General features: G+C 34.1%; 1 protein-coding gene across 17 annotated transcripts in view; it reads right to left on the bottom strand.

Annotated features, from left to right (window-relative positions):
* The window catches only part of SOX5 (SRY-box transcription factor 5), a 1,011,218-nt gene that overhangs the window by 105,078 nt on the left and 879,858 nt on the right, over positions 1–26,282 (bottom strand). For 13 of the 17 annotated variants that reach the window (XM_032284295.1, XM_032284196.1, XM_032284236.1 and 10 more), the window contains 2 exons: positions 25,467–25,590; positions 458–543 (listed from right to left, as the gene is read on the bottom strand). In XM_032284295.1, coding sequence (XP_032140186.1) covers positions 458–543; positions 25,467–25,590 — 210 coding nt within the window. The remainder of the gene's footprint in view (positions 1–457; positions 544–25,466; positions 25,591–26,282) is intronic. The other 4 variants (XM_032284302.1, XM_032284284.1, XM_032284186.1 and 1 more) reach the window with 1 other exon arrangement.

Below are 26,282 nucleotides of genomic sequence, written 5' to 3'. Positions count from 1 at the left end.
ACATTAACAGGAGAACAAAGAGACCTACAGACCATTTCAATGCTACTGAGTATCCTCAACAATTTTAAATGCATTTTTGTTAAGTTGCCTTGCTCCTCCAGTGTCTGAATATCTTTTGCAGGGTTTTTGTTTTGTTGTTTGTTCTTTTTACCTTGATAAGGACTATTCCGTGACAAAATTATGACACACAGTAATCAAAGCAAAACTACAGCTCACTTTCTTAATCATACTGGCAATAAAAGAAATACAATCTAAGCTATGTTTAGTGCAGAAAACGAGGTTAAAAATTAAGAAAATCAATTATGTCAACTTTTGGTTGAGGATCAGTACAAATAAATTTAAAAACAGAAAGTGTGAGACAAATATCGCGAGTCCGTTTTATTTTGCTTTAACACCATAATTGCTGTTTTCGATATTTACTTAACCTTTGTCTCCTTTGTATTGTTTCCTGACTTACCTGCAGTTGGAGTGGGCCTAAGCCTGGTGTTGCTGCGGCAGCAGCTGCCATGGTAGTTGGGATCAGCTGAACAGGGTAAGGGTCACCTAAGTAAGAGAATAATAGAGGCGTCAGCACCTTTTATCTACTCTCCACCTGCAAATTAAACTCATGCATTCACTCTTTCCAAAAGCCTTCTTTTGTGTGCCTTGCTGAGGCCTAATGAAAAGCTCTATTGTGCAGCCTTTTACTAACACTCTTTTCACAATTCTGGCTGAGAGAGGAATGTGAATAAAAGGCACAAGCAATTAAGGCGGAAACCTCATCCTTTTTTCATGATGTATTTAGGAAAATGGGAGGGAAAGTGAGCATTGATCAGAGGGCTGCACTTTATAACACACATGTGCTTGCACACACAGACACACACAATTTTCATATGAGCACAGTAACTCCTCAGTGAATTTACAGTATTGTGATCAAAGGAACTTAACCTACTTTTAACCAATTAAACTCCAAAGATTTAAACAAAGTAGCTTATCTTTTAAATGCTATGTTACTGTCTTGATTCAAATAATCTCTTAAATAATATCTTATAGACAAATTAACAATAAAGAAAATAGTTTATGTGTTTTTCAAGTTATATGACATATTGGCATCTTTATCATCCAGGAATAAATGATTACAAAACTATATCATAATGAAAGTGGAAAATAAATCGCTTCCCCCAAAAGTTTTTTATCTATTAAAAAACATAGTAATGCAAAATTAATCCTGAAGTTTTATTGTTATATGACCTATAAAAATATAGGAACACATGCAAACATACAGACAAGCACATAGAGAAGATTATTCTGCTTATTTTTGATGCAAATCAAGAGGCTTTTCTTAATTAGCAAAGAGGTACAATAGACCTGTTGCACAGGGTCCAATGATTTGCTGAAAAATATAACTAACAATGTACATTATTTATCAACTGACACATGACTATAGCAAATAACTGAAAATAATAGAGGTAAGAGCAATTTTGTAATACATAAAACATTTTGTAGAAATCTGATTTATAAAAATCTTGTTGAATCTTGCATGCATGAAAAATATAACTTAAAATAACTCAGTTAATATACTCATTCCAAAACATTTATTGAGTACCTGCTATGCATTAAGCACTCCTGTTGGCACTAGAAATAAAGCTTTGGAAAAGATTAATATGCAGATGTGAATTTACTGGGACTTTAATGAAGCTTAAACTTAGGGCTTTTGAAAATGGTCTCTTGCAGTATGTTCATTAGATTTTTATGTTTGTCATATATTTTTATATTTACCAGTTTTCTTAATTTGATGTGATTTCCTGTTATCAATGAATATTCACTTTTATACCCCAGTGTGTGTATTTGTTTGTGTGTGCATCTGGGCATATAAAATTTTTTGCACTTTTATTCTAAAGACAGCCTCCCAGCTTATTTTTTAGGCGTCTACTTCTGTAGATCTGGCCTTCCAATAACTTAGAGTTCAATAGGAGAAAAAGATAATTAAATGATTAGTATAAAATATAATGACAGTTAAGACAGGAAGAACATAATGATATGTACTACACTGTGGGTGTCCCAAACCTAGTCTGATAGCTCAAAGATAGCCTCCAGGAAAAAGTCATGTTTAAGCTGAAGCTTGAATTGAATTATAGTTAGCTAGACAAAGAAGGGAAGAAAGAGTGTTTCAGGCAGGGAAACAATTTTCATGAAGAATCAAATGGAAGTCTTAGTCATAGCCCAGTCGGTCACTGTACAGCTTAAGTGTAGAGAGGAGGTAGGGAAGTGAGATATATGGGGTTGGGGAGGGAGTCAGATGCTAGATTATGTATGCTTTTTGTAAATATTAAATAATCTAAACTTTATCCCATAGGATAAAGGAAGTCATGAAAATGGAAAACAGATGAGTTGTGTAAAATCACTTAAGTTGGAGGTTGAGAGTTGTAATGAACTAGTAAACAGATGCAGAAATCTGTATAAAAGGTAATAATGGTCTGGACTAGGGTGGTGACATGGGGATGGAGAATGAGACAGAGACTCAAGTGATATTTAAATGTTATATCCGGTAAAACTTAATGACTGTTACTAATGAGAGTAAGAGAAGGCTCAAGGATGACTTCCAAGTTTTTCACTAAACTGTCTGAGGAGTGGTAGTATGGACTGGTTTGTAAACACAGGCTAAAAGCCAGACTGCCAGGCGGGGCCTAAAGGGTGGTGTTGGGGAAAGGAACAAAGAGTTCTGTTTTAGATATTTTCAGTTTGAAATTACGATTAGATCTCCAAAGTTGAGGAATTTATTAGAGACATGATAAACACGTTAAAATTTTAGAGGAAAAGTCCTCATAGAAGATACATACTTGAGAGTGGTTAGCATGTATCTGGAATTTAAGCTGTCAACTTTGATGAGACCAGTTAGGAGTTAACCGTAGACAAAAAAAAAAAAGAGCTCCAAAAAAACTGGACTGTGGGGTGTACTAACATTTATAGTCAGGGAGATAGGTAACTAGCAGAAAAGACTGAGAAGAAATGTAAATTTGGTATTGCAGAAGCCAAGTAAAGAAAGACTTTCAGACAGTGACTGTTATTATTTATTTATTTTTTTTGAGTGCTGGATTTAATAATGTGGAGGTCACTAGTAACTGCAACAATGATGGTTTCAGTGGAATGGAGGGTGAGAAAGCCTAATCAGAGTGATCAACAGAGGATGATCAAAGAAAAGAACTGGAGGCAGGAAGTGTAGACCCTTGCTTTTCAATGCAATATTGTAGATGAGGAGCATTGGCATCACCTATGAGTTTCTTAGAAATGCACATTTTTAGAACCCACCCTAAAGCTACTGTGCAGGCAGCCCCTAAGATAGAACCTCCAATGACTCCCACTCCCTGGTATTTATACCCTATGTAATCCCCTCTCTTTTAGTGTGGCCTGAATCTGGTAATTGCCTTCTAATGCACAGAATATGGCTAACATAGTAAGATTTTACTTTTGAGATTAAGTTACAAAAGTATTTTGGCTGTCTTGCTCGCCCTTATCCTCTCTGTTGAAGCAAGGAGCTAGGTTGTGATCTGCCCTATAGAAAGACTCACGTAGCAAAGGACAGATATTTTTGGCCAATAGCAAGCAAAGAAATGAGACATGCCAACAGTTAATGACAAGAGTTTGGAACAAATTCTCCCCAGGTCAAGCCTAGAGATGACTGTATTCAAGGCCAATACCTTGACGGCAGTGGCAAAGATCCTGAGCCAGAGGTACCCAGCATGGCTGTGTCCAAGTACGTGTTTGTTGTTTTAAGCCACAACAAGTTTTGGGCTAATTTATTAAAGTATGAAACATAGCATCTGAATCAGAATTTAAGTTTTAACAAGAGTCCTAGATTATTTGTATGCATATTAGAGTTTGAGAAGTGCTAGAACAGAAAATTACACTGAGGTGTTTTACAGTAGCTAGTGAAACTTGTGTGATAAAGGAAACTTTATAAGAAAGTATATATGTGGAAAAAATTACACCGTGCTTGTATGCTAATGAGTAAGATTCAGAAAATAGAGACAAAAGCCTATGATACAGGAGAGAGAAGGGACAACTGATATTACATGATAGTGCTTTATCATTTCATATTTTTAGTATTTAATCTTCAAAATGTTATCCAATTTTATAAAAGGACGTTTAAATATTTAAAAGCTAAATTCATGCAAACTAGTTAAAATTGCAAATACTACTATAGTATGAACATTAGAATTGACAATTTAAATGCTTAAAACTACATAATTCATTTGTATTCCTAACTTAGAATACATAATCTTAAAATTAACAAAAGCAAAATTGTAGAGGCTGTGGTAGTCTTCACAGTGAAAATCCATTTTATATTATTTATTTTCACTGTTGTAAATGAACCAGTTAATAAGCACTTTAACATTTATCATGAACAGAATTCTGCTGGGTGCTATGTGAGACAAAACAAAACTTAGTCTGCATTTACTACATTTCTGTCTTTTCTAATTAAGTGCTTATTTGAGCAGTATTGACGATTATCAGTAGGCGCTACAGGAGGTAAGGGAGAAGTAATCCAGACTTCAATCTTAAGAGAATAGCTAAAGATGAAAATAATAGTGAGCTTGGCCTTGAAAATTTGCAGGTGAAGGGGAGGAAAGATCTTTTAGGTAGGCTGAAATGCATCAAAGAAGGAGTATGACATGCTAAAGGAATGTAGAGAAAAAACAATTTAAATAACAGATGGTAGAATAAAGTAGAGAGAGAAGAGATTGAAGACAGGAGTTGGGAAACCTTTTATACTCCAGTCTTGAGATCTGGGTATGAAAAGGCAATGGACAAGAAATGAAGTTTTAAGAAGTAACATTAAAGAGGTTAAGTATGGGAAGTATTAAAGATCACTTGGTTCTCCATCCTAGAGACAAAGACATATTCCTAAATTTGTTTAACTCTTAAATTTAACAAAACACCTGCAGATGCTTTGGATACTTTTACATTACTAGCATCTAATTATTAATATCAAATTATGTGTACATTTAAAGCTCATTACTTATAATACAGATTATTCCATAAAATTAAAAAATATGCATGTTAGAATCTTTTTATTTCCTAAATTAATGAATGTGTATTAATGAAATTAACATAAATTATCTTTCCTCTGGATATACGCATATATATATATAAATAGCTATTATGTTTTACTCATGCCATATTATATGTGTGTAAATACATGTATACACAGGAATATCTTGGAGATATTGTAGGTTTGGTTCCAACCACCATAATAAAGCAAGCATCACAATAAAGCAAGTTTTGTACACTGTTTTTGTTTCACAGTGCATATAAGTCATGTTTAGACAAAACCATAGTTCATTAAGTGTGCAACAGCATTATGTCTAAAAAAATAATATACATACCTTAATCAAAAAATACTCTATTGCTAAAAAATGCTATCATTTGAGCCTTTAGTGAGCTGTAATCTTTTCACTGGTTCAAGGTCTTGCTTGATGTTGGTGGCTGCTGACTGATCAGGATGGCGACTGTTGAAGGGATAAGGGTGGCTATGGGAAGGAGAATTCCTTTGTTTTCTTTTCTCCTCTTCTTCGTGTTCTTTTATTTATTTATTTTTTGTTTTTGTTTTTTGAGACAGGGTCTGACTCTGTGGAATGCTAGAGTGCAGTGGCACAAACATTACTCATGGCAGCCTTGACTTCCTGGGCTCAGGCAATCTCCTCACCTCAGCCTCTTGGGTAGCTGAGGCCACATGCCTACACCATCACAACCAGCTAATATTTTGTAGAGACAGGGTTTTGTATATTGACCAGGCTGGACTTGAACTCCTAGTCTCAAGCAATCCACCGTCTTGGGCTCCCAAAGTGCTGAGATTATAGGCATGAGGTATAATGTTCTTTCTCTACCTTACTCTTCTTTATTTATAGTAGAACTTCTATCAAACCCTGCAACTGCTTCATCAACTAAGTTTATTTAATGTTCTCAATCCTTTGTTATCATTTTAATAATGTTCCATCATCTTCACCAGGAATAGAATTCATTTCAGGAAACCATTTTCTTTGCTCGCTCATAAGGAGAAACTCCTCATTCATTCGTTTTATCATGAGATTGCAGCAATTACGTCACATCTTCAAGATCCATTTCTAATTCTAGTTCTGGTACTTCTATCATATCTGCAATTATCTCCTCCACTGATGTCTTGAGCCCCTCAGAGTCATCTAAGAGGGTTAAAATCAAATTCTTTCAAATCCTGTTAATCTTGGTATTTTGACCTCCTCCCATCAATCATGGCATTTATAATTGTAAATTATTCTTATTAGCATTTATAATAATTGTAAATCTTTTCTAGGAAATTTTCAATATTTACCTTTTCCAGATCCATAAGTGGAATCACTATGGCAGTGATATTACTCCGTGACTCATTGGCTGTAGAACAAATGTTGTGTTAGCAGGCATGAAAACAAGATCTATCTCCTTGTACATTTCCATCAGAGTTCTTGGGTGACTAGAAGAAACTGTCAACGAGCAGTAATATTTTGAAAGAAATCTTTTTTTTCTGAGCAGTAGGTCTCACTAGTGGGCTTAAAATATTCAGTAAATTAAGCTGTAAACAGATGTCCTGTCATTTAGGCTTTTGCTGTTCCATTTATCGAGCACAGGCAGGGCATACTTATCTTAATTATTAAAAGCCCTAAGATTTTAAAAATGGTAAATGAAATTTGGTTCCTAAGAGTCAGGTTTGTCGTTTGAAGCCAGGTGTTGACTTGTCCTCTTTAGTTATGAAAGTCCTGGATGGCATCTTCTACCAGTAGAAGGCTGTTTTACCTACCTTGAAAATCTGTTGGTTAGTGTAGCCACTTTTGCATCAATGACCTTAGCCAAATCTTCTGGATAATTTGCTGCAACTTTTACATCAGCACTTGCTGCTTCACCTTGCACTTTTATGTCAGGTAGGTGGCTTTCTGAACCAACCTCCCTAATATCAAACTTTTCTTCTGCAGCTTTCTTATCTCAGCCTTCATAGAGTTAAAGAGAGTTATAGGTCCTCACTCTGGATTAGGCTTTGGCTTAAGGGAATGTTCTGACTGGTTTGATCTTCTATCTCAACCACTCAAACTTTCCGCAACTCAACAATAAGGCTGTTTCACTTTCTTATTATCTGTGTGTTCACTGGCATAGCATTTTAAATTTCCTTTAAGAACTTTTCCTTTGCATTTGCAACTTGTCTGTCTGGTACAAGAGGTCTAGCTTTCAGCCTACATCAACTTTTGACACGAAGCTTAATCATTTCTAGCTTATTTAAAGTGATGGATGTGGAATGCTTCTTTTCAACTCACTTGAACACTGAGTTGCCATTGTTGGGTTATTAACTGGCCTAATTTCAATATGATTTTGTCTCAGAAAATTGGGAGGCCCAAGGAGAGGAAGGAAGAGAGGAGAATGACCAGTTGGTGAAGCAGTCAGAAAACACACATTTTTTTGTTTCCCATCTTTTTTTTTTTTTGAGACAGAGTCTCGCTCTGTCACCAGGTGCCAGGCTGGAGTGCAGTGGCGCAATCTCGGCTCACTGCAACCTCCACCTCCCTGGTTCAAGCAATTCTCCTGCCTCAGCCTCCTGAGTAGCTAGGACTACAGATGCGACCCACCATGCCCAGCTAATTTTTGTATTTTTTAGTAGAGATGGGGTTTCACCATGTTGGCCAGGATAGTCTCGATCTCTTGAACTCATGATTCGCCCGCCTCGGCCTCCCAAAGTGCTGGGATTACAGGTGTGAGCCACTGCGCCCAGCCAAGTTTTCCAACTTATGTGGGTACAGTTTATGGCACCCCAAAACAATTACAATTATAATAGCAAACATCATTGATCGCAGGTCACCATAACATCTAAAAATATTCAAGTTTGAAATATTGCAAAAATTATCAAAATATGACAAAGAGACATGAAGTGAGCACATGCTGCCAGAAAAATGGTGCAGATAGACTTGCTCTATGCAGAATAGCTATAAACCTTCAATTTGTAAAAAATGCAATCTGTGTGAAACACACTAAAGTGAATCACAATAAAATGAAGTATGCCTGTATGTGAACGTTTATATAAACTAAATAATTTTTATATTTGTGGTGGGTTGAATTATGTCTGCTGACAAATTGATATGTTTAAGTTGTTACTCCCAGTACTTCAGAATGTGAGTACTTTTGGAGATGGAGCCTTTAAAGAGGTAATTTAAGATAAAATTAAGTCATATGCATGTGACTTAATAAATTGTGTCTGGTGTCCTTATAAGCATAACAGATTAGGACACAAACAAAATAGACTCTGGCATGATCAGGTGTGGGCATAGAGAGAAGGTGGTCATCTATGCTTCCAACACTCTGATCTCAGCTATGTAGCATACAGAGCTGTGAAAAAAATAAGTTTCTGTTGTTCAAGCCACTCAGTCTGTGGTATTTTGTTATAGCAGCCATAACAAACTCATGTAATATCTTTGCCATATATGGCCATATGTCAATGTATTTGATATTTAAGTGAATTGGAAAAACAAAAGATTGGCAGCAGGGATTTAAATGACTACTACAGTTATTATGTATCTTTACTCATATATAGTTTCAAATATACAAATATAACCAATATGTCAACTAATTTCAAAAGGATTGTGTCCAATAGCACTACGCTATTTCAACAATGTTCAGCCAACACATAAATACAATTAACTTAAAGCATGTTTCTACCTTGTCACCATTTTGTCAAGCCAGGATTATCAAGAACTAGTTTGGTTGAAGTATGCTCCAAGTTACAACAAAATAAATACAAATAAAATACCTGTGAAGATTTCCAATACAGCAATTTAACTCTCAATTTAAAAAATTCAAAATATATTACATGGATGTGTCAGTGTTCTACAGTGGACACAGAATCTATAAAGCTTCACAAACAAGGTCAGGGGGCATTCTTAATGGCAAAGGAAAAATACATGAGCTGCTATAAAATGAAAAAAGCTTTTACTGAGGTAAATACTGTCATCTATTTGTGCCATTCCTCAATTAACTGTACTAAAAAAAATTACAACAGGTTTATTTTGTAAATACCTCATGAGGTAAATATTTAGTAAAAAATCAGATAATGGAAAACTTTGACTTTTAAAGTTCAACCATGTGTAAGTTATGCAAATTGACTTTCAACTAGTTAAAAGTAATTTCTTCTACTCTTCTCTAGGTTTTAACCATTTGAACAATTTTTCCCTAAGGCTTTCCAAAATTAATTTTCTTCTTATTTCAAGACCAAGTGGAATATTCTAGCTCAAAACTAAAAATTTTCAAAAAGCTAAAAAGTATACGGAGGCATGTTAGTCTACTGTTTTCAGAATACAATGTAGCTCACAGTGTCTATTGACACAAATGATACAGCTAGTATTAACTCTTTAACAAGCATTCAATTGCATCATGATTAAAGTTATGAATATTTAGATGTAATTATCTCCAGTCATACTCTGAAGAATTCATGTCTATATTCTCTAACATAGCCTAAGAAAAACAATTTTTCCAACAAGATTATTTAGGATGAAGAAAAATGTGAAATGCAGATGTGGTTTTAACAAGCGTCAACAACACACACTCTTTCATCTACCGAACTGATACAAAAGTTCTGGAAAGTTTTATGGCATTATCTTTGCTGGAATATGGAGACTCATTCCTTTATTAGCCTTTCATATATAAATATATATATATATGTGTATATATATATATGTGTGTGTATATATATATATGTGTGTGTATGTATATATATGTGTGTGTATGTATATATATGTGTGTGTATGTATATATATGTGTGTGTATGTATATATATGTGTGTGTATGTATATATATGTGTGTGTATGTATATATATGTGTGTGTATATATATATATGTGTGTGTATGTATATATATGTGTGTGTATGTATATATATGTGTGTGTATATATATATATGTGTGTGTATATATATATATGTGTGTGTGTGTATATATATTGGTTTGTTTTTGTTTGGCCTTCTTGACAAATATCAGATTGCCTTCTCTAGGTGCTGGGAAATATGAAAATTAACCCCTTCTCTGACATACACACATACAATCCCTGTCCCAGTCTGAATCAAGTGAGGAGGATTCACCATGTACACTAATCCAAATATACAATAAGCAAAATAGAAGAGTATAAAAGGTATTCTGGAAACCTGAAAGAAAAGACTCAACCTGAAAGAAACAGTAAAGGAATTGTATTTGTTCAGTTGTCTCTTAAAAGATGGCCACTTTCACTACCAAATTATACTTCAGGATCATTTTACCACCTCCTTTCCATGTATTATAAATGTTAGAGAGTCAACAGTAAGCAGGCACCTTTTAGTGCAACAAGGATTGCTCTTATCAAAAACCTTCTCAGATTGGTACTGAAAGTACCCTGTTCTTACCACTCTCATTTCCAGGTGGAGGAGGCTTTATAGAAGCCAAGGACAAAAATGAAGTTAATAAGGACACTGTGGATGGAACTTTGGAAGAAAACTTCTTTCTTTCATCTCATGTTGCTTTCTTTCATGTAATGGGCTGACAGAGAAATTGGTGGGTGCCTTCTGCTTGCGGGAGACCCTGCCATTCATAAGACTAACAATAACAACTATCTGATATTTACCCCTATATCCAGGGATATTTTCATTACCCCCAGTGTTTCTGATGCAGAAAGGGAATGGCGAATCATCCAGCTGAAGAAGCAAGCAGAGCTCAAATCTTGAAGAGCCTTATGTTTTCCTTTGAAGGCAATGTTAAGTCACTGAAAGGTTTTAAGCAGGAAAGTAATATTTTTTACTATTATTTGTGTTCCAGATATCTCAGTTTTGTGGCAACGCACAGATCAATTGGAAGAGGCAGAGACTGGAGAAAGACATGTTAAAACTGTTGCAGTAAATCAGTGGAGAGCAGGGAATAGCTTTGGCAGAAACACTTGATAACTGATTGGATGAAGTAAAAGAGAAAAGAAAATATGTGAGAAAAAAAATTTTTTTAACGTTTGAAGTTTTATTTTGGTATATGATTTAAGAAAGAAATATTGTTTCTCCAAATATTTAATTATTCCAACATGCTTTTTGAATAATTACTTGTTCTCCCACTGGTTTGAAATGAGGGAAGCTATTATTCATTGACTTTTGGCACTCTGGAAATATTTTACATATGCATATACACATACATACATCCATGAAGACATAAATATATGAAAATGTAGAAAATTACTTTTAATCTTCACAACAACTCATTAGGGTATAAATTATTCTCATTCTATAATATTTTTTAAACTGCCCAGGATTATCCCAAGGTTAATCATTACTAGAGTCATTACTACTTTAAGAGTCCCATGCTCTACCGACTGAACTAGCCAGGTCCTGCCATTACTATTTTAATAAGGAAAACATTAAATTTTAGAACACACAGACTTCTTTTAAAGCATTATGTAAATGTACACTTCAATTTTCATAATATATATTCACCTAATTTCCATTCAATTAACATGTATCAAACTTTTACTGTGTGGAGAACACAGGGACTAAAAGGTACAATCCCTGTCTTCAAGACACTTTCAGTTATGAAAGTAAGACATATAAATATGGAAAGTGAAATGAAGCAAAACTATACAATTGGAGTCAAATGAATATATGCAGTAATTACCAGAGAAAAAAATGTATATAAGTTGGATCACTGGGGAAAGAATCAGTGGAGGGGCTAAGATTGAGTTAGGCCTTGAATATAAAATACAAAGTAGAAAAGATAAGAGAAGTCTATGAGATGAAATGCCTAGCATAGAGTAGATGCTCAGTTAAAAAAAAATGAGCCCCAAAGTAAGAAGTACAACAGGATCAAGAAATGAGGAAGCAAAATTCTTCAGGAACTAGCCTGTAATAGAACCCATTTCATCTAGTAGCAATCATTATTTAGAAGGCTGATTATAGTCTATCAACAACGTCAAATACCAAAGTAAGAAATTTGTACATAATCCTGTCTTTAAATATATGCACAATTACCTCCTATCCTAAAAAGCAATGAACTATCTAGACTATGAAACCCCTCCTAAAACCACTTTCTATTTTCTCTCACCTAAATTGTTAAAAACTAGTGAAATCTTAAATCCTTCTCCTATGCTTTAGCTCTCAGTCCATATATTTTTGGGGAAATGCTTTATAAATTTACTAATGACCTCTGAACTGCCAAATTTTAGTGAACATATATCTGCAACAGCTGACTCTGTTAATGATTCTCTTCTTCTCTAATTATACACACTCCCTTGTCTTTTCTTAAAACAGTTGGTTCTCCTTACACCTTGTTCATGAGCAGTATTATTTGTTTCTGCAGCAGACTGGTCTACCTTCCTTCATCTATCCCTTAAATATTGGTACTCCTTGGGGTCTAATCCTTGGCGCTTGGTTTTTCTCCTTCTATTCACTTTATCTGAATGATCTTACCCAATCTCATGGTTCAGCAACCATACACAAACTAATATATTCCAAATCAGTGACTGTAGCCTAGATCTCTCCTACTGGTTTTTTGAGCAAGTCTCCCTAGCTGTTCCACAAAAAGCTCAATCTTCGCATGTACAAAATGTAATTTATCATCTTTCTTCCAAAACCTGCTTCTATTCCTTGTATTCTTATATCACTTAGTGACAGTCACCCAGACTATAAATATGAAAGTAACCTTGATTTCTTCATCCCTTTTACCCTCCATGGCCAATAAATCATGAAGATCTTTTCCTTTCAATGCCCAGGTTTACATTTCTTTCTACTATAACAGCCTCTCATTCAGTCTTCCAGGCTCTGGTCTTCTGCTAAAGAAATTCATTCTCGATCTAGTTTCTAGTAGCATTCAATGCAGGCAATCAGTAGTATTCATCCATGTATTTAAAGTATAATAAGTATTTCTTAATTATATGCTACAGGTTAGGGGCTGAAAACTTGACAATGAATAAGAAAAGCATGCCTTCACATGGATATATGGATGGATGAATGGATATAGATGAATGGATGGATGGATGTACAGATAGATGCATGGCCCTTCAGTGGTTTTCTGGCTCCTGTAGCATATACGTCCACACATATTTCCCTGAATTAGTCTCATATCCTCAAAGTACTACTCAGTTGTCACTTCCTACCAGATACATTATTGGATTTTTTTTTTTCTTTTTTTTTTAGATGGAGTCTTGCTCTGTTGCCAGGCTAAAATGCAGTGGCATGGTCTCAGCTCACTGCAACCTATACCTCCTGGGTTCAAGTGATTCTCCTGCCTCAGCCTCCTGAGTAGCTGGGACTATAGGTGCGTGCCACCATGCCTAGCTAGTTTTTTGCATATACATTATTCTTAACACTAAACTGTTTATAGGTCCATGTCCACCCTATTTTATCTCTTGCTTTCTGGTCTTCAGGCTTTTTTTCTGCTTGGAATAGTCTGTCTGTATCCTTTCACCCCAATCACTTCAATTATATAGTTGCCTTTATCCTTTAGGTTGATTTGAGAGCCCTCACACTAAGAACCCTTCCCTGATACTTCAATACTCTTGGATTTAAAGTAATTTTTTTCCTAAAACTTCTCTTAAAATATGATGCATATCTCTAACATATTACAACTGCTTATATCCTTACTTTGTCTGTTTGGGCAGATACAACAAAATACCATAAACTGGATAGCTTATAAACTACAAACATTTGTTTCGCATACTTCTGGAGGCTGGGAAGCCCAAACAAGGCCACCAGCAAATTCTATGTTGAATGAAGGCCCATTTTTTGATTAATAAATGGTGTGTTCTTTCTGTGTTCTCACATTGCAGAGGGATCATGGCAGCTCTCTGGGGCCACTCCTATAAGGACTTTGCTCTCATGACCTAATCACTTCCTCAAAAGACCCACCTCCTATTAACTTGAACGTGAGGATTTCCACATATGAATTTTTGGGGAAAATAAACATTCAGACCATAGCAATCCCATTCTCCCCAGCTACACTACTAGCATTCTAAAGGGAGGAATTGTGTCTTACTCATTTTTAAATCCCCTGTCCCTAGCATAATACCTGAGACACTTCAGGCTATTAAAATGTTTATTCACTGAATAAATGAAGGAAGAATTCACTTAAGAAATTAACAAATATCAAACACGAGAGATAACTTGGCATATCAAAAGCTCAAGATTTATTTAAAAAACAGATTATAAGACAATAATTATACAAATAAGTAACAAATTAGTTGTTTTGCACACTATTGCATAGTACTTGTTTTTCAAACAAATGCTATGTTCGTTTGCAAATGTTAAAAGGAAGAATAGATAATGAAAGGGAACAGAGAGGCCAAGAATTTAGGGGTAGGAGAAAATTAGGACCAAGAAAAGGTAGTTAAGGAATAAAATAATCTCTTGTAAGATATTTTTCTGTAGTAATAATTCTTTTAAAATTCCATAATTTATCTCTTTTGTCAATTTTGATTTTATAAAAAATTTTATCCTCTTGGATATGAAAAGTAAGTAATATGCACTTCCAAAGCCTCAAAATGATTTCTGTTGACCGGCAAGAATTTTTTTACTATGATTTCATTAAAGCACCTGAGCTTGGTCATGGTATCTACCAGAAAAGAAGATGTTACATATAAATATATAATAAAAACAAAAGCAATCTTCATTGTGATTGTTTCCCATCATTTTATGCTTTCTTAAATCCAACCAAGATGAAATTCATTTCCTTATGGCAAAAAGCTCAGCTATACTTTTCCTCTCATTATAAGTAGTTACATTTATAACAAATTCTCCTACAGCATCTTGAGCAACCAAGAACAACTGATATGCTTCACACAAGTAAAGGTGAAGGAGTTTCTAAATGCAGAAAATCTTAAAGCCTTTTTGGATTTGCTAGAATAGTATAATATGACTTTAATGTTTGAAACTTTTTATGAGAAATGCTAATATTTTGTATTAAATTTCATAGAATAATGAATAAGAATATTTCATATAAATTATATCTGAGAAAGTTAAATGAATAAATTCACTCTTATTTAACTATGTATTTTAAAATAAGATATTATAAGGTAATTGTTAGTTCTTAACTGCTTTGTCACAGGCTATTTTCAATAAGAGATTTTTAAAAATAAAATATATTTTTATGACTTCTAATGTAGCATAGCAAATGAAAACTTTATCCTACTTAATTTAATAGTTATCTAGTCGGCTAGTTTAGAACGATTAATTTATGAACTATTGAAGAACCACCTCTCAGAATGGGAAGACCTTTTTGCATATAAAAAATACAGCATTGTTCTTCATCTCCTTGCCCATAAATTGGAGAATGTGATTATCAATAAAAATTCTTGGATTAATTATCTAAGAATTCCGAGTATCCCTGAAAAGGTGACAATGAATCAAAAATGTCTCCTTTTCCTTCTATATTCCCGCCTGACTGCTAAGGCATCATTTAAGATATTGCACAATAACTCATTTTAAGCTGCTTAAAAAGAATCATTAATTAAGGAACTGCTTTTACATCCAGCTCTTAGAATGCTATGTCGACATTTTGCCTCTGTGTCCTATAAAGAAATGAATGATCCAGAGAAAATTCATCCAAAATGTTTCAAGTATTGGAAATTTGGAAGAGGGGCATTCACATAAGCCACTTAAGACCAAATTAAATGCAATTTCTCTTTTATTTCCTACTTTTAATATTAAGGCATAGCAACCATTTAATTTGTTGACACCCTTTATAGTCATGCCACTTTTCTCTCTTAGCAGGGCTTTTGACTGACATCATATACCTCCTTGAGTGTATCCATGGTCTGCAGTTCGCAGGTGAGAACGGGAAGCTTCTTAAATCATGATAATGGTAAACCTATGTGATACACATTTGGGATGATTGTTGGCCTACAGATTCCCACCAAAACAATAAATGTTAAGCCTCTAGAAGTTAAATGTTGTCATTAAGATGAATAAAAATGAAAAAAAAATAATATAAATGTCTCGAATGGTCAGAGGAATAGTTACCTAAAACAGAAAAACTCCAGAAATCCTTATCATTATGACATACTTAATAATTTTCAAAATAGGAGTATATGTTTATTGAATAATGATATTTTACATGTATACAATAATTTGACTTCTTTAGAAATGCATATACCATCCCATTTAAATTTTATAATCTCCTTATGAAGCACATAGAGCAGATATTACTGTGGTTGCCTGAAAGATGAAAAAGTTAAAACACAGAAAGGAAGACGACTTGCCAAAGGGCACAGAATATATGAAATGGGACTGTGACTACTAAGGTTTTCTGATCCCTTGTTTCATTTAATTTTTTAGGATAGAATTTATTAAAGCCAGACAATTAGTTTCCGATTACAAGTTTTATGAATGCTAATTCATAGATAAGTTGGACCACTCCATTTTGGAAGTTTTAAATTCTCCATTAACAACCTCAAAAATCACCAGAATTTAGAGGCAAACTCTCAGGTGCAAAATGTTCAGAAAGAAACAAACTAAAGTAAAATATCACACACTAGAAATGGAACTGGTTACATGAAAAATTCATTTGGGGCAATATGTGCATACAAAAATATTCATTGTAGCATGGTTTGAAACTGTAAATGCTGTAGACATACTTAAATGTCCATTAGCAGGGAAACCAAATAAAATATAATGCACACATCATAAGGAAATATGTTATACAATAATTTAGGTCTGAACGTATGGAGGAAGGAGATATCTATATTTTTCATGCATTTAAGCACTTTGTAGTCTATATAGCATATATCCTCAAGTACATTATATATTATACAGTGCATATCATAAATGTAGTATATGTACATATAGTATACATATATAGTACATGTATCATATTATGCATATTACAATACACAGGCTATTTTGCTACATATTACATATCTATATCTAAATATTTTATACATACATATATAATGGATTCTTATTTATAGGTATACTTAGCTCTGGAAATACATGAACAAAATTAATCGTAATTACGTCTGGGTAGTGGAATTATAGGAGTGTGTGAGTGTAGGCAGATAACTTTTAGTTTGTTTTCTGTAATTCTCCATATTGGAGGTTTTTGAAATCAGCAAGTGCGACCTTTAATATATTAGAAAAAAATGTGAAGGGTGCTGAGTATATAAACAGGTTTAAGAAAAGTTTAAGCATACTCTGAAAACAGAGCCAAAATCAATTATTAGGGAAATAGTGCCATCTAAAAAGTTCTTTCTCACCTGACTTTTCTCTTTTCACTGGCTGGGATATGGGAATGGCAGCTGGATAAGATCTCTAAGACCACAAGATGTAAGCTACAATTTGTGGAAAGCAGGATAATCAGTAAGAGAGTAAGCCTGAGACTGGATATCATGGAATTACCATATAAGAAATGCTTAGATTACTAGGCAAGTAAAAAATACTATTTTATCATATTTAAGCTAGTATTACTTTGGCCTTTCATAGCAGCTAAACCTGTATCCAAATTAATGCAGCATCCTATTCCACATAACATTCCAAGATCATGAATATTTCAGTCCTTATGGAAAATATGTATCTATTGTAGAGTTTGAAACAAAATGTTATCTTAGCTTGTTTTACTAAATATTTTTCTTCTTCCATACTTTCCAATCAATCTTGTAAGTTTGCCTTCTAGTGGAGTTTTGGAACATGCTTACTGGAGATTACCATTGTACAGTATCAGAACAGTTAGAGACGTTTATCCAGATACAATAATATATAGTTCTCCTGGGTTTACACTTCAGGTTGATGAACTTAGCCTGCTGCTGAGATGAAATTTCATTCTTGGAGTGGCAACAAAAACCAAAAATTTAAAAGTCTAAGAGTTAGGCTCAGCTATGACAAATTCATATGGTAACACCATATTTGGAAGCCTTTTGGCTGACAGCACAGAGTGCCATTAGCCACTCTTTCCATTTCATGTATATACATTGTCAAGGAGAAAAATCATGTCAAAAAGAGAATACTGAGCTGAATGGGCTTTAGTTTTAAACTGAATGACACTCTTATGTTCTTAACTGTTGAAAAGCAAACGACACGGATTGAAAGAAAAGCTATAGTTGTGGCATAATAAACTCCGAGAAATTTATCAAAGAAAGAGTCTTTGCTTTTTTGTTTGTTTGCGTGTATGTATTTTGGTGGTGGCAGTGTGCATATGTTGGGGTGGGGAGGAAGCTGGATTAAATGCTAGTTACTGATATAGATCAGTTACCATCTCACAGAGTTATGATGATTAAAATCAATTATGTGGCAATATTTAATAAATACTAAAGTACAGTATAAGCTATTATTTTTATGTCAAGTTATAATACTGTGACTGCCACAACAAAGACATCTCCCTTTTTCAGTAATACTAAGGAAATAATATCAACCCCATGTTTTATGAAAAGGCACACTTTAATGGCCTAGAAACACTTCTCTCATGAGAAGTGGATGACTGCCACCACATAATTATGGAATGTTGTACACATTTTTGACCCCGGTTCTCTTTATTTTTCAATCATTTCATATTTTTAAACCACTAGTATAACTACCTCAAAAGGGAATGTAAATGATTGGCCATTCAGGTACCAAAACAATACTTTACAAATATAAATATTTACAAAGCTTTACAACTAAATCAGGATCTCCCAAAGTCATTAGTTTATAAAGTTTTGGGAGGGCTGAGGAGAGGGTAAGAACTGGTCACAATAATTCTAATACACAAAACACAGAAGATGGCTGGGAGTGGCGGCTCACGCTTGTAATCCTAACACTTCAGGAGGCCAAGGTAGGTAGATCACTTGAGATCGGAAGTTTGAAAGCAGCCTGGCCAACATGGCGAAACCCTGTGTCTACTAAAAATTTAAAAAAGTTAGCCAGGCATGGTGGCGGATGCCTGTAATCCCAGCTACTTTGGAGGCTGGGGCAGGAGAATCGCTTGAACCCAAGAGATAAAGATTGCAGTGAGCCAAGATCATGACACTCTGCACTTCAACCAGGGTGACACAGCAAGACTCCATCTCAAAAAATAAACAAACAAACAAAAACCAGAAGCCTAAAGACATGATTATATCCTCTTCTCTCGGCTTATTTACAAAGAACCTAATGCGTGTGATCTTGACAACACATTTCCTATTTTGTCAGTTTAATAAAAACATACCAGGTCAATGGTTTTCAGCTTGCAATTTGGTGATTGTTTCATCACTCACTGTCAATAACCTGTATGTCAGCTGACAGAGCTGACACAGTTAAATCAGAAAGTAGCATGCAGTCTCCTAAAATACCAGACACATGGACCCTTTGCATGAGAGAGACATAATGGAACCCACGTGATACTCCCATTAAACAATGAAACATGTGACATTAACTAAAAACAGGAACACATCAGCAAATATGCCTGAGGAAGTTTATGGCATTTAACTCCTGAACATTAATTTTATTGTGGTGTATGAAGAACTAATTAACTGAGAGTTTCCCTTTTTATTGGAAACGGAAATACTGTTCAGAAAACTGATGAAGAATAAATATAGCATATTTTAAGTTTATTAAGCTTGGTTCATCGACTTCTGTTTATTTAAGCTAATCTCATAAGGCAATTAAATATTTCAATCAGTAACTTTATATCGTTATTTTATTTAGCACATTTCTGAAAAATTAATCAATGTGTTAAAAATGCAGAATGAGTATGTGAATATATTTCTAGTTTTATACAGCCAAAAAAGTGACTAAATACATTTTCTAAAACTCCTATGACCTTTTCCAACATGAGCTCTGATAAGAGGAAAAGTAAAAAACAATAACAGAAAAAGTTTAAAACTGGCCAGTCGCGATGGCTCATGACTGTGATCTCAGCACTTTGAGAGGCCGAGGTGGGTGGATCATCTGAGGTCAGGAGTTTAAGACCAGCCTGGACAACACAGCAAAATGCCATCTCTAAAAAAATATAAAAATTAGCTGGGCGTGGTGGTGCATGCCTGTAATCCCAGCTATTCGGGAGGCTGAGGCAGGGGAATCTCTTGAACCGGGAGGTGGAGGTTGCAGTGAGCCGAGATCACACCAGTCTGGGTGACAGTGAGACTATCTCAAAAAAAAAAGAAAAAGTTTAAAACTTGGTGATTATAATAAAAACAGGTAAGGTTAAGTTTGTATTAAACCAATGTTTTCATCAGCACTCTGCCACTTTTCTGTAAACAGTTATTTTCCTCAGTCAGAGGAAGCCTCATTCATGTATGGCAGAGTGAGTTTGATCCTCACTCAAAGAGAGTGAGTGATGAAATATAATCAAATGCTAGGTGTGGTTTTAAAATCCTTTTTTCTTTTTGAAACGGGATCTATATTTTGCTTGTACTGTATTATCTCAGTCTTTATCACTTAGAAGTAACATAATAAGACAGGCACTATGTTAGGCACCAATTCTTATGTGATCTTGTTTGATATTTGCAACAATTCAGTAAAATGGATCTTATTACACTGTTGTACTAATGAGGAAACTGAAGCTTGGTAACTTGCATGAGGACAATCAAAGCATCAAAATGAGCTAAAATCTGATCCCAAGTATAGGCTCTCTCCTTCAAAGTACCTCTCCATTTGTAGTTGCCTATTTGAGATTGCATTAATTAAATCAAAACAAATAGACCAAATATTGAATGCTTGAAATCATATTGACAAAGGAATCAATTGGTATAGACAAATAATTGATTATCTTCATAATATAATATATAGCACTGTCAAACGGAAAATAAATTTTGTTACTCTGTTCTGTGGTTAACAGTATAATAGTTGAACAACAATAACATCCAGGTTAAAAAAAATCAGGGTAATTTTAAAACAAATATACTCTAGGCCAAAATTTTCCAAATTTTCTTTGATTAAGGCACCGTTGATGGCTCGATAATTGTTTCACGGAATTCTTAAACACAAAGGAAATATCAAACTCAATTTTATTTAGTAAAGTCCAAACAGCTTATCTGTGATAGTTCACATAGTATCCAGTAGATGCCTCTGTATTTTCTCTACATTTAAAAAATATCCTGTGCCCCTATGAATTACCTATAGCACCCTGGGAACCTTGGCACACAGTTTGAGAACCATGGCAGCAGGCACATATCCAAGAGTACTTGGAAAATATTCTGTATCTGTAGCTATATTACATATTCAGTTTGATAATTTGAGCCACTCTTTTACTATCAAGCCAGCCCTTTTTAAAATTGTTTTATAACGTATATAGAAAATGTGTTATTTTATTGGATTTTGCCATTCATGCATAGTTTTTAAATTTCTACATAAAATATTTTCCTGTTAAATTTTCTAAAGCATCTAATGCAGTTACAATTATATGACTGGGAACTTTAAATCCAAATAGAAAAGAGAAGGGCAGAGGACTGCAGTTTCTGTTAATAAGATAATCACCTACACCTCTAATTTCTACCTCTAAAATATATACTCTGAAGAAACAGCAGTGATCCTAAACATGGAGTGCAAAGAAGCCATGTGCTACAGAAAGAGGCCTGGAATGAGAGTCAGAGAAAGTGTTTTTGACCAACCTTTTATCCATCAACCACCTTATCTCCAAAGTTTCTCTCAAGTATAAAATGTTGGGCTGACACCAACATGACCATTCAAAATTATTTTCCTTTAAAGTCAATTTTTTTGTAAAGTAGGATTTGCTCTAGAATGAGCAAAGGAAGTATCTTTCCAAAAACATAAAACTGTTCTACAGGTATCAAAGCCATTTTTATTTTATTTCAAAAATATGTATCTGTCACAAGCCTCACGGCTCACATATTGAAGTCTTTGATAAATAACTTAGGATACTACTCAGACTTTCCAGCAGGGGCAAATGGACTGTGTTCTTGGACTCTTTAACCAATCACTGTATACTTGAACCAATTCATTTGTACACCCAGTTATTTCATAAATGTAGAATTGCAACTTTAGTTATGTAGTTGTTCAAACTTCAAGGGCTGCAATAATTATTTTCTGACTAAAATGAGCTGTTATCCACAAATATAATTTAGAATAGAGACTTCTAATTATTTGTTATAAAATCTGGGGTGTGTTTACATATAGCAACTAAGTTGACAGTTTTAATAGAACTGAGATGTTCAAAATATAGATTATTCAACTAATTTTTTCCTTTCCCTGAATGAACTGATCTCTGAATAATGGTGACTGTTTAAACCAGTGTTCTTATATAATTATTTTAAAGTTCTCTATTTTATACACACACACACACTATATATATATATATATACATACATACATACATGGAGAGAGAGAGAGAGAGAGAGAGAAGGGGGGATTTCATTCAAAAATACACGTCATTTACACCTCCTCAGAAGTTTTCAAGTATTTTTAGGATTTTAATAAGTAAGGAAAGTAATAACTAGATATGGATCCATGAAGAAGTGTGATTTCATGCCTAATTTCATTAATACCAAATGCCCAAACAGAATCTGAGATTCTGCTAATATTCCATCAACATTTGTGAACTGATCCACATACTCATGAAAAAGAATGGACAGCAATATTTTTTACAGTTTCTTTTCTATCTGTCTAGTCAATTTTCTCTGATGTGCCTGGCTGTGCTGCTATTAATTTATTCTTATATTGCTTAAATGATGTGCACTCTAGCAGGCAAGAGAGGCTCAGCGATCACATTTTGTGGGTTTCTATTCCATACCACATTTCAGCTATTATATATTTCTTAAAGAAAAAAAATATCTTCATGTCTAACTAAAAGCTTCTGTTCCAGAAACAGGAGATGTTAACTCAATTTAAAATGATTAGATTCCTTTAACTGTGTTTTTATTTTTTTTTTCTGTTGAGTACATTTAAAGTTTCTAGTTTAGTTCCACAGATTTTTAAATGTATTTCATTTCATGAAGGCATCTAAACAGGAAAATTTATCATCAGTATGCTCTATGAATGGATTGATGAAAAGTATCTAAGTTTTTAATAGCAACAAATAGTGTACCTTTCATATTTGCTTGAAATTGAAATTGAGAAGGATTGCTCGGTCTCTTTCATTGAAGAATATGTAATAAACTAAAATAACTGGCAACTAGAAAAGTCACAAAGGGTTGACAATTATGAGGGGAATAAATCAGGAAGTCCCACTAAAGAGCGGAAATGGCACAATTTCTTCTCCTACGTCTGTTCCTTTCCTGAAATGTGATCAGGGAGGACATCGTCTGGAATACTTTTCACTTCCACCCAGTTCTTTATTCAAACTGACTCAACATGCCAGGGGTCAAGGAGGGTGGCACTTTCTTTTGCTACTGGCTTCTGCTTAGTTCTAGAGTTTGGTGTGATGCCAGTTTCAAGCTTGCCAGCAGCTGCAAAACCTTTTTTCTATTTTATTTCCAAGGTTACAAAAAGAAGTGGTATCATTTATAAGTTTAAGCACTGAAAGTATGAATACCAAATGGTTAATATACTAACAATTTTGGAAATGGAAAAAAATTCTCCATTCCACATTACATGAACAATGAACAAATTTAGTATGCCAACTCTGTCAATGAGAGTGAGGTAGAGGCGTTTGTGACCTTTTCCAGGCCTACAGTTATGGTATTGTTCATACTCAACGTGGTTTTCTATTCAGCACAGTATTTGCTAATGGGACTTACTTCTGCAGTTGCTTTAAAAAACTTTTTTTTTTAATATAACTAGTCTTTATGTATATATTACAGATGCAGTCAAAGACAACTAATGATTTTAGAAAGTGTGTATTTTTTTTTGTAACCAAGGTTACTAAAAATACATTTGCGGCATGTGTTTAATGTGAACAGTAATTCCTTAAGAAAACAGAAACAAAACAAAAACCTTTCATGATATAAAAATCAGAATTAAAAAAATCAGAATTTAGTATTGCAATAAAAATTAAAGTTTCTATTCATAGAATTTAAGTTATTCTTACAATTTAAATCATTTAGAAGAAAAACAGTATTTAATTATTTAAAAAGTTGATGAGTCTGGATGAATTGATAACCTACAAAGGTAGGATGATGTGGAAAGTAACATTAAATGAATAAATTAAGAGACCAGAAAGAGAATTCCTTTTTAAAACAGAGGAAACCAAGTCAAGAGAAAGATCTGTAAAAGCAGTATAAAAACCTCAAAGAGCAAAGCACCACACATATGTGAATTTTTATCGTCTTGAATTCAGACCACATTCTGGTCGTCAAATGGCTTTGCATATTTAAGAAATTACAACCCATTTCTTCAATATGATACAGAGAAGGGTATAAAAAGATAATAAATATTGAAAGCCCCAATGTGAGAGTTTAAAACATCGCCTAATAGAAAGAACTGATTTCTAGTAATGCTAGAGTTTCTCAAATGCATTAAATACTAAAGCACAACAAGATGTTTATGGCAAAATTTATTAACATATATATAAGCCAAAATGCACTGGAATTTAAAAACAGTATTCTATAGCATTATCTAAAATAATATTTCACTAATTTTTTTTAGTGGTGTTCATTTTTATCAATAAAAATGTTTCAATCAACTTGCTTTTACTATTTTCCTTCTGGCCACGGTCAAGATATCCTGGAAGAAATCTAGCATAGCAATCTAGCCCCTCTTTAGAATGTGTTATTATTTTTATCTTACAGAATACAGCTGGCATTATGACTATAATTTTTTAAATGATGTATTTTTTCCTCGGACTAACAATGTACAATTTATATTTGGCTAAGAAAAAGAAAAAAGGATGAAATCACAGGCATCTAAAGTTAATAAGCAATATAAACAGTTATCCTAGTATATCACTTAGTTCAAAAAATGTCCTCTATATTGCTTATGTATTCATTCATTCATTCATTCAAAAGTGTTGAATGTTGTACTAAAAGTTGAGACATAACAATGAGTAAGACAGAATCAGCAACTGCCTTCAGAAAGCTTACAATTAAAGTGAAAAAGAAAATATATAAAACCCAGAGGAAGCAGGAGAAAGGACAGGTCAGGCAAGCGCTCCCTAATCTGAGCTAGAAAAGCTTCACAATATGAAGGAGCATCCATTCCGATGATGTGAGTCGAGAGTCAAAAAAAAAGTATGGTTCAGTCTAAGAACTAAAAAAGACTGGTGAGAATTTAAGCTGTAAATATTTGGTGGAGGCAAGTAATAGAAGGCCAACTAATTCACATTAGGAAATTTGGGTTTACCTCACTGTTAAAAAGGTATCGAAAAGCATATTCCTAGGTCATCTATGAAAAAACAAAATGAACCCACAAATTACATGCATTAATGATACACTGGAAATACCAGTTATGAAATTGAATTACAAAGATTAGCTTCAGAAGCACAGACTTAATCTAAGCCCTTTTAAATACTAACACACTGTTCCACGCATTCCGTGTGTTTTCTCTTTAAAATAAAAATGCTATATAGGTGATCTCATTTCTTGGTGTGGCAGTAATATTAAATTGCCTAATTTAAAGCTGTGCCCTCCACCCACTCCCAAATGAAAAATCAACGGTACTTACTACATCCAGCCTTATAGCTGAAGCCTGGAGGGAGGAGGAATCCTTGCTGGGCAGCTGCAGCCAGTGTCCGTTGATCAGGAGGGAATACGGGAATCATTAATGGCGGCAGCTGACCTTGAACCTGCTGAACGTGATAGAGCGAATCAAAGAGAAGAAGTTTCGATGCTCCATGCTTCTTCCCACCCTCCTTATTTCATGATAAAAGAAAATCATTTATTCGATTCCAAACAATAGCATAGAAGCTTGCTGGGATACTGGGATTGAGGATATGCTTTGGGACTACCTTAGGCATCAGAACTGGAAAATCCTAGAGCTGAAAGATATTATTAAGTCTATTCTCTAACATGATGAATAATTTCCCTAAATGATATCCTTGGCAGTGATGAAAATATCACTACTTTGCACGAAAAGCCTTTTTCTTATTGCACTAATGAAATGGCTAAAAAATTACCCCTTAGAATGAACTGAAATCGCCCTCTGCAAATCCTACTTGTTGGGACTCATTCTACCTTCTAAAACAAAACTCATTAAACCTGTATCATTTTACATATAAATAGCTCTTCATTCTTTGAGGACAAATTCTCCTGTTCACACATAATATTGAATTTTAAAATTCTCAAATATAGTAATAGACCTAAAAGAAAGCTTACAGAACAGCTAAAACTTTAGTCTTTTTTTTTTTTATAGATGAGGTAAGTAATGCCGAAAGACAACTGACTTGCCACAGAATTAGTTGGAACTGCATCTAGAATTCAGCCTCTTGAATCCTGCTACAGACTCTCTGTACTATATTTTTGCCTGTATCTATGCCTTTTG

This window comes from Sapajus apella, unplaced genomic scaffold (genome assembly GCF_009761245.1).
Source record: "Sapajus apella isolate SASKATOON/1434 unplaced genomic scaffold, GSC_monkey_1.0 scaffold2, whole genome shotgun sequence".
Lineage (NCBI taxonomy): Eukaryota > Metazoa > Chordata > Mammalia > Primates > Cebidae > Sapajus > Sapajus apella.
The sequence above is the reverse complement of the archived record's forward strand: the minus strand, read 5'-3'. Positions and strand labels throughout refer to the sequence as shown.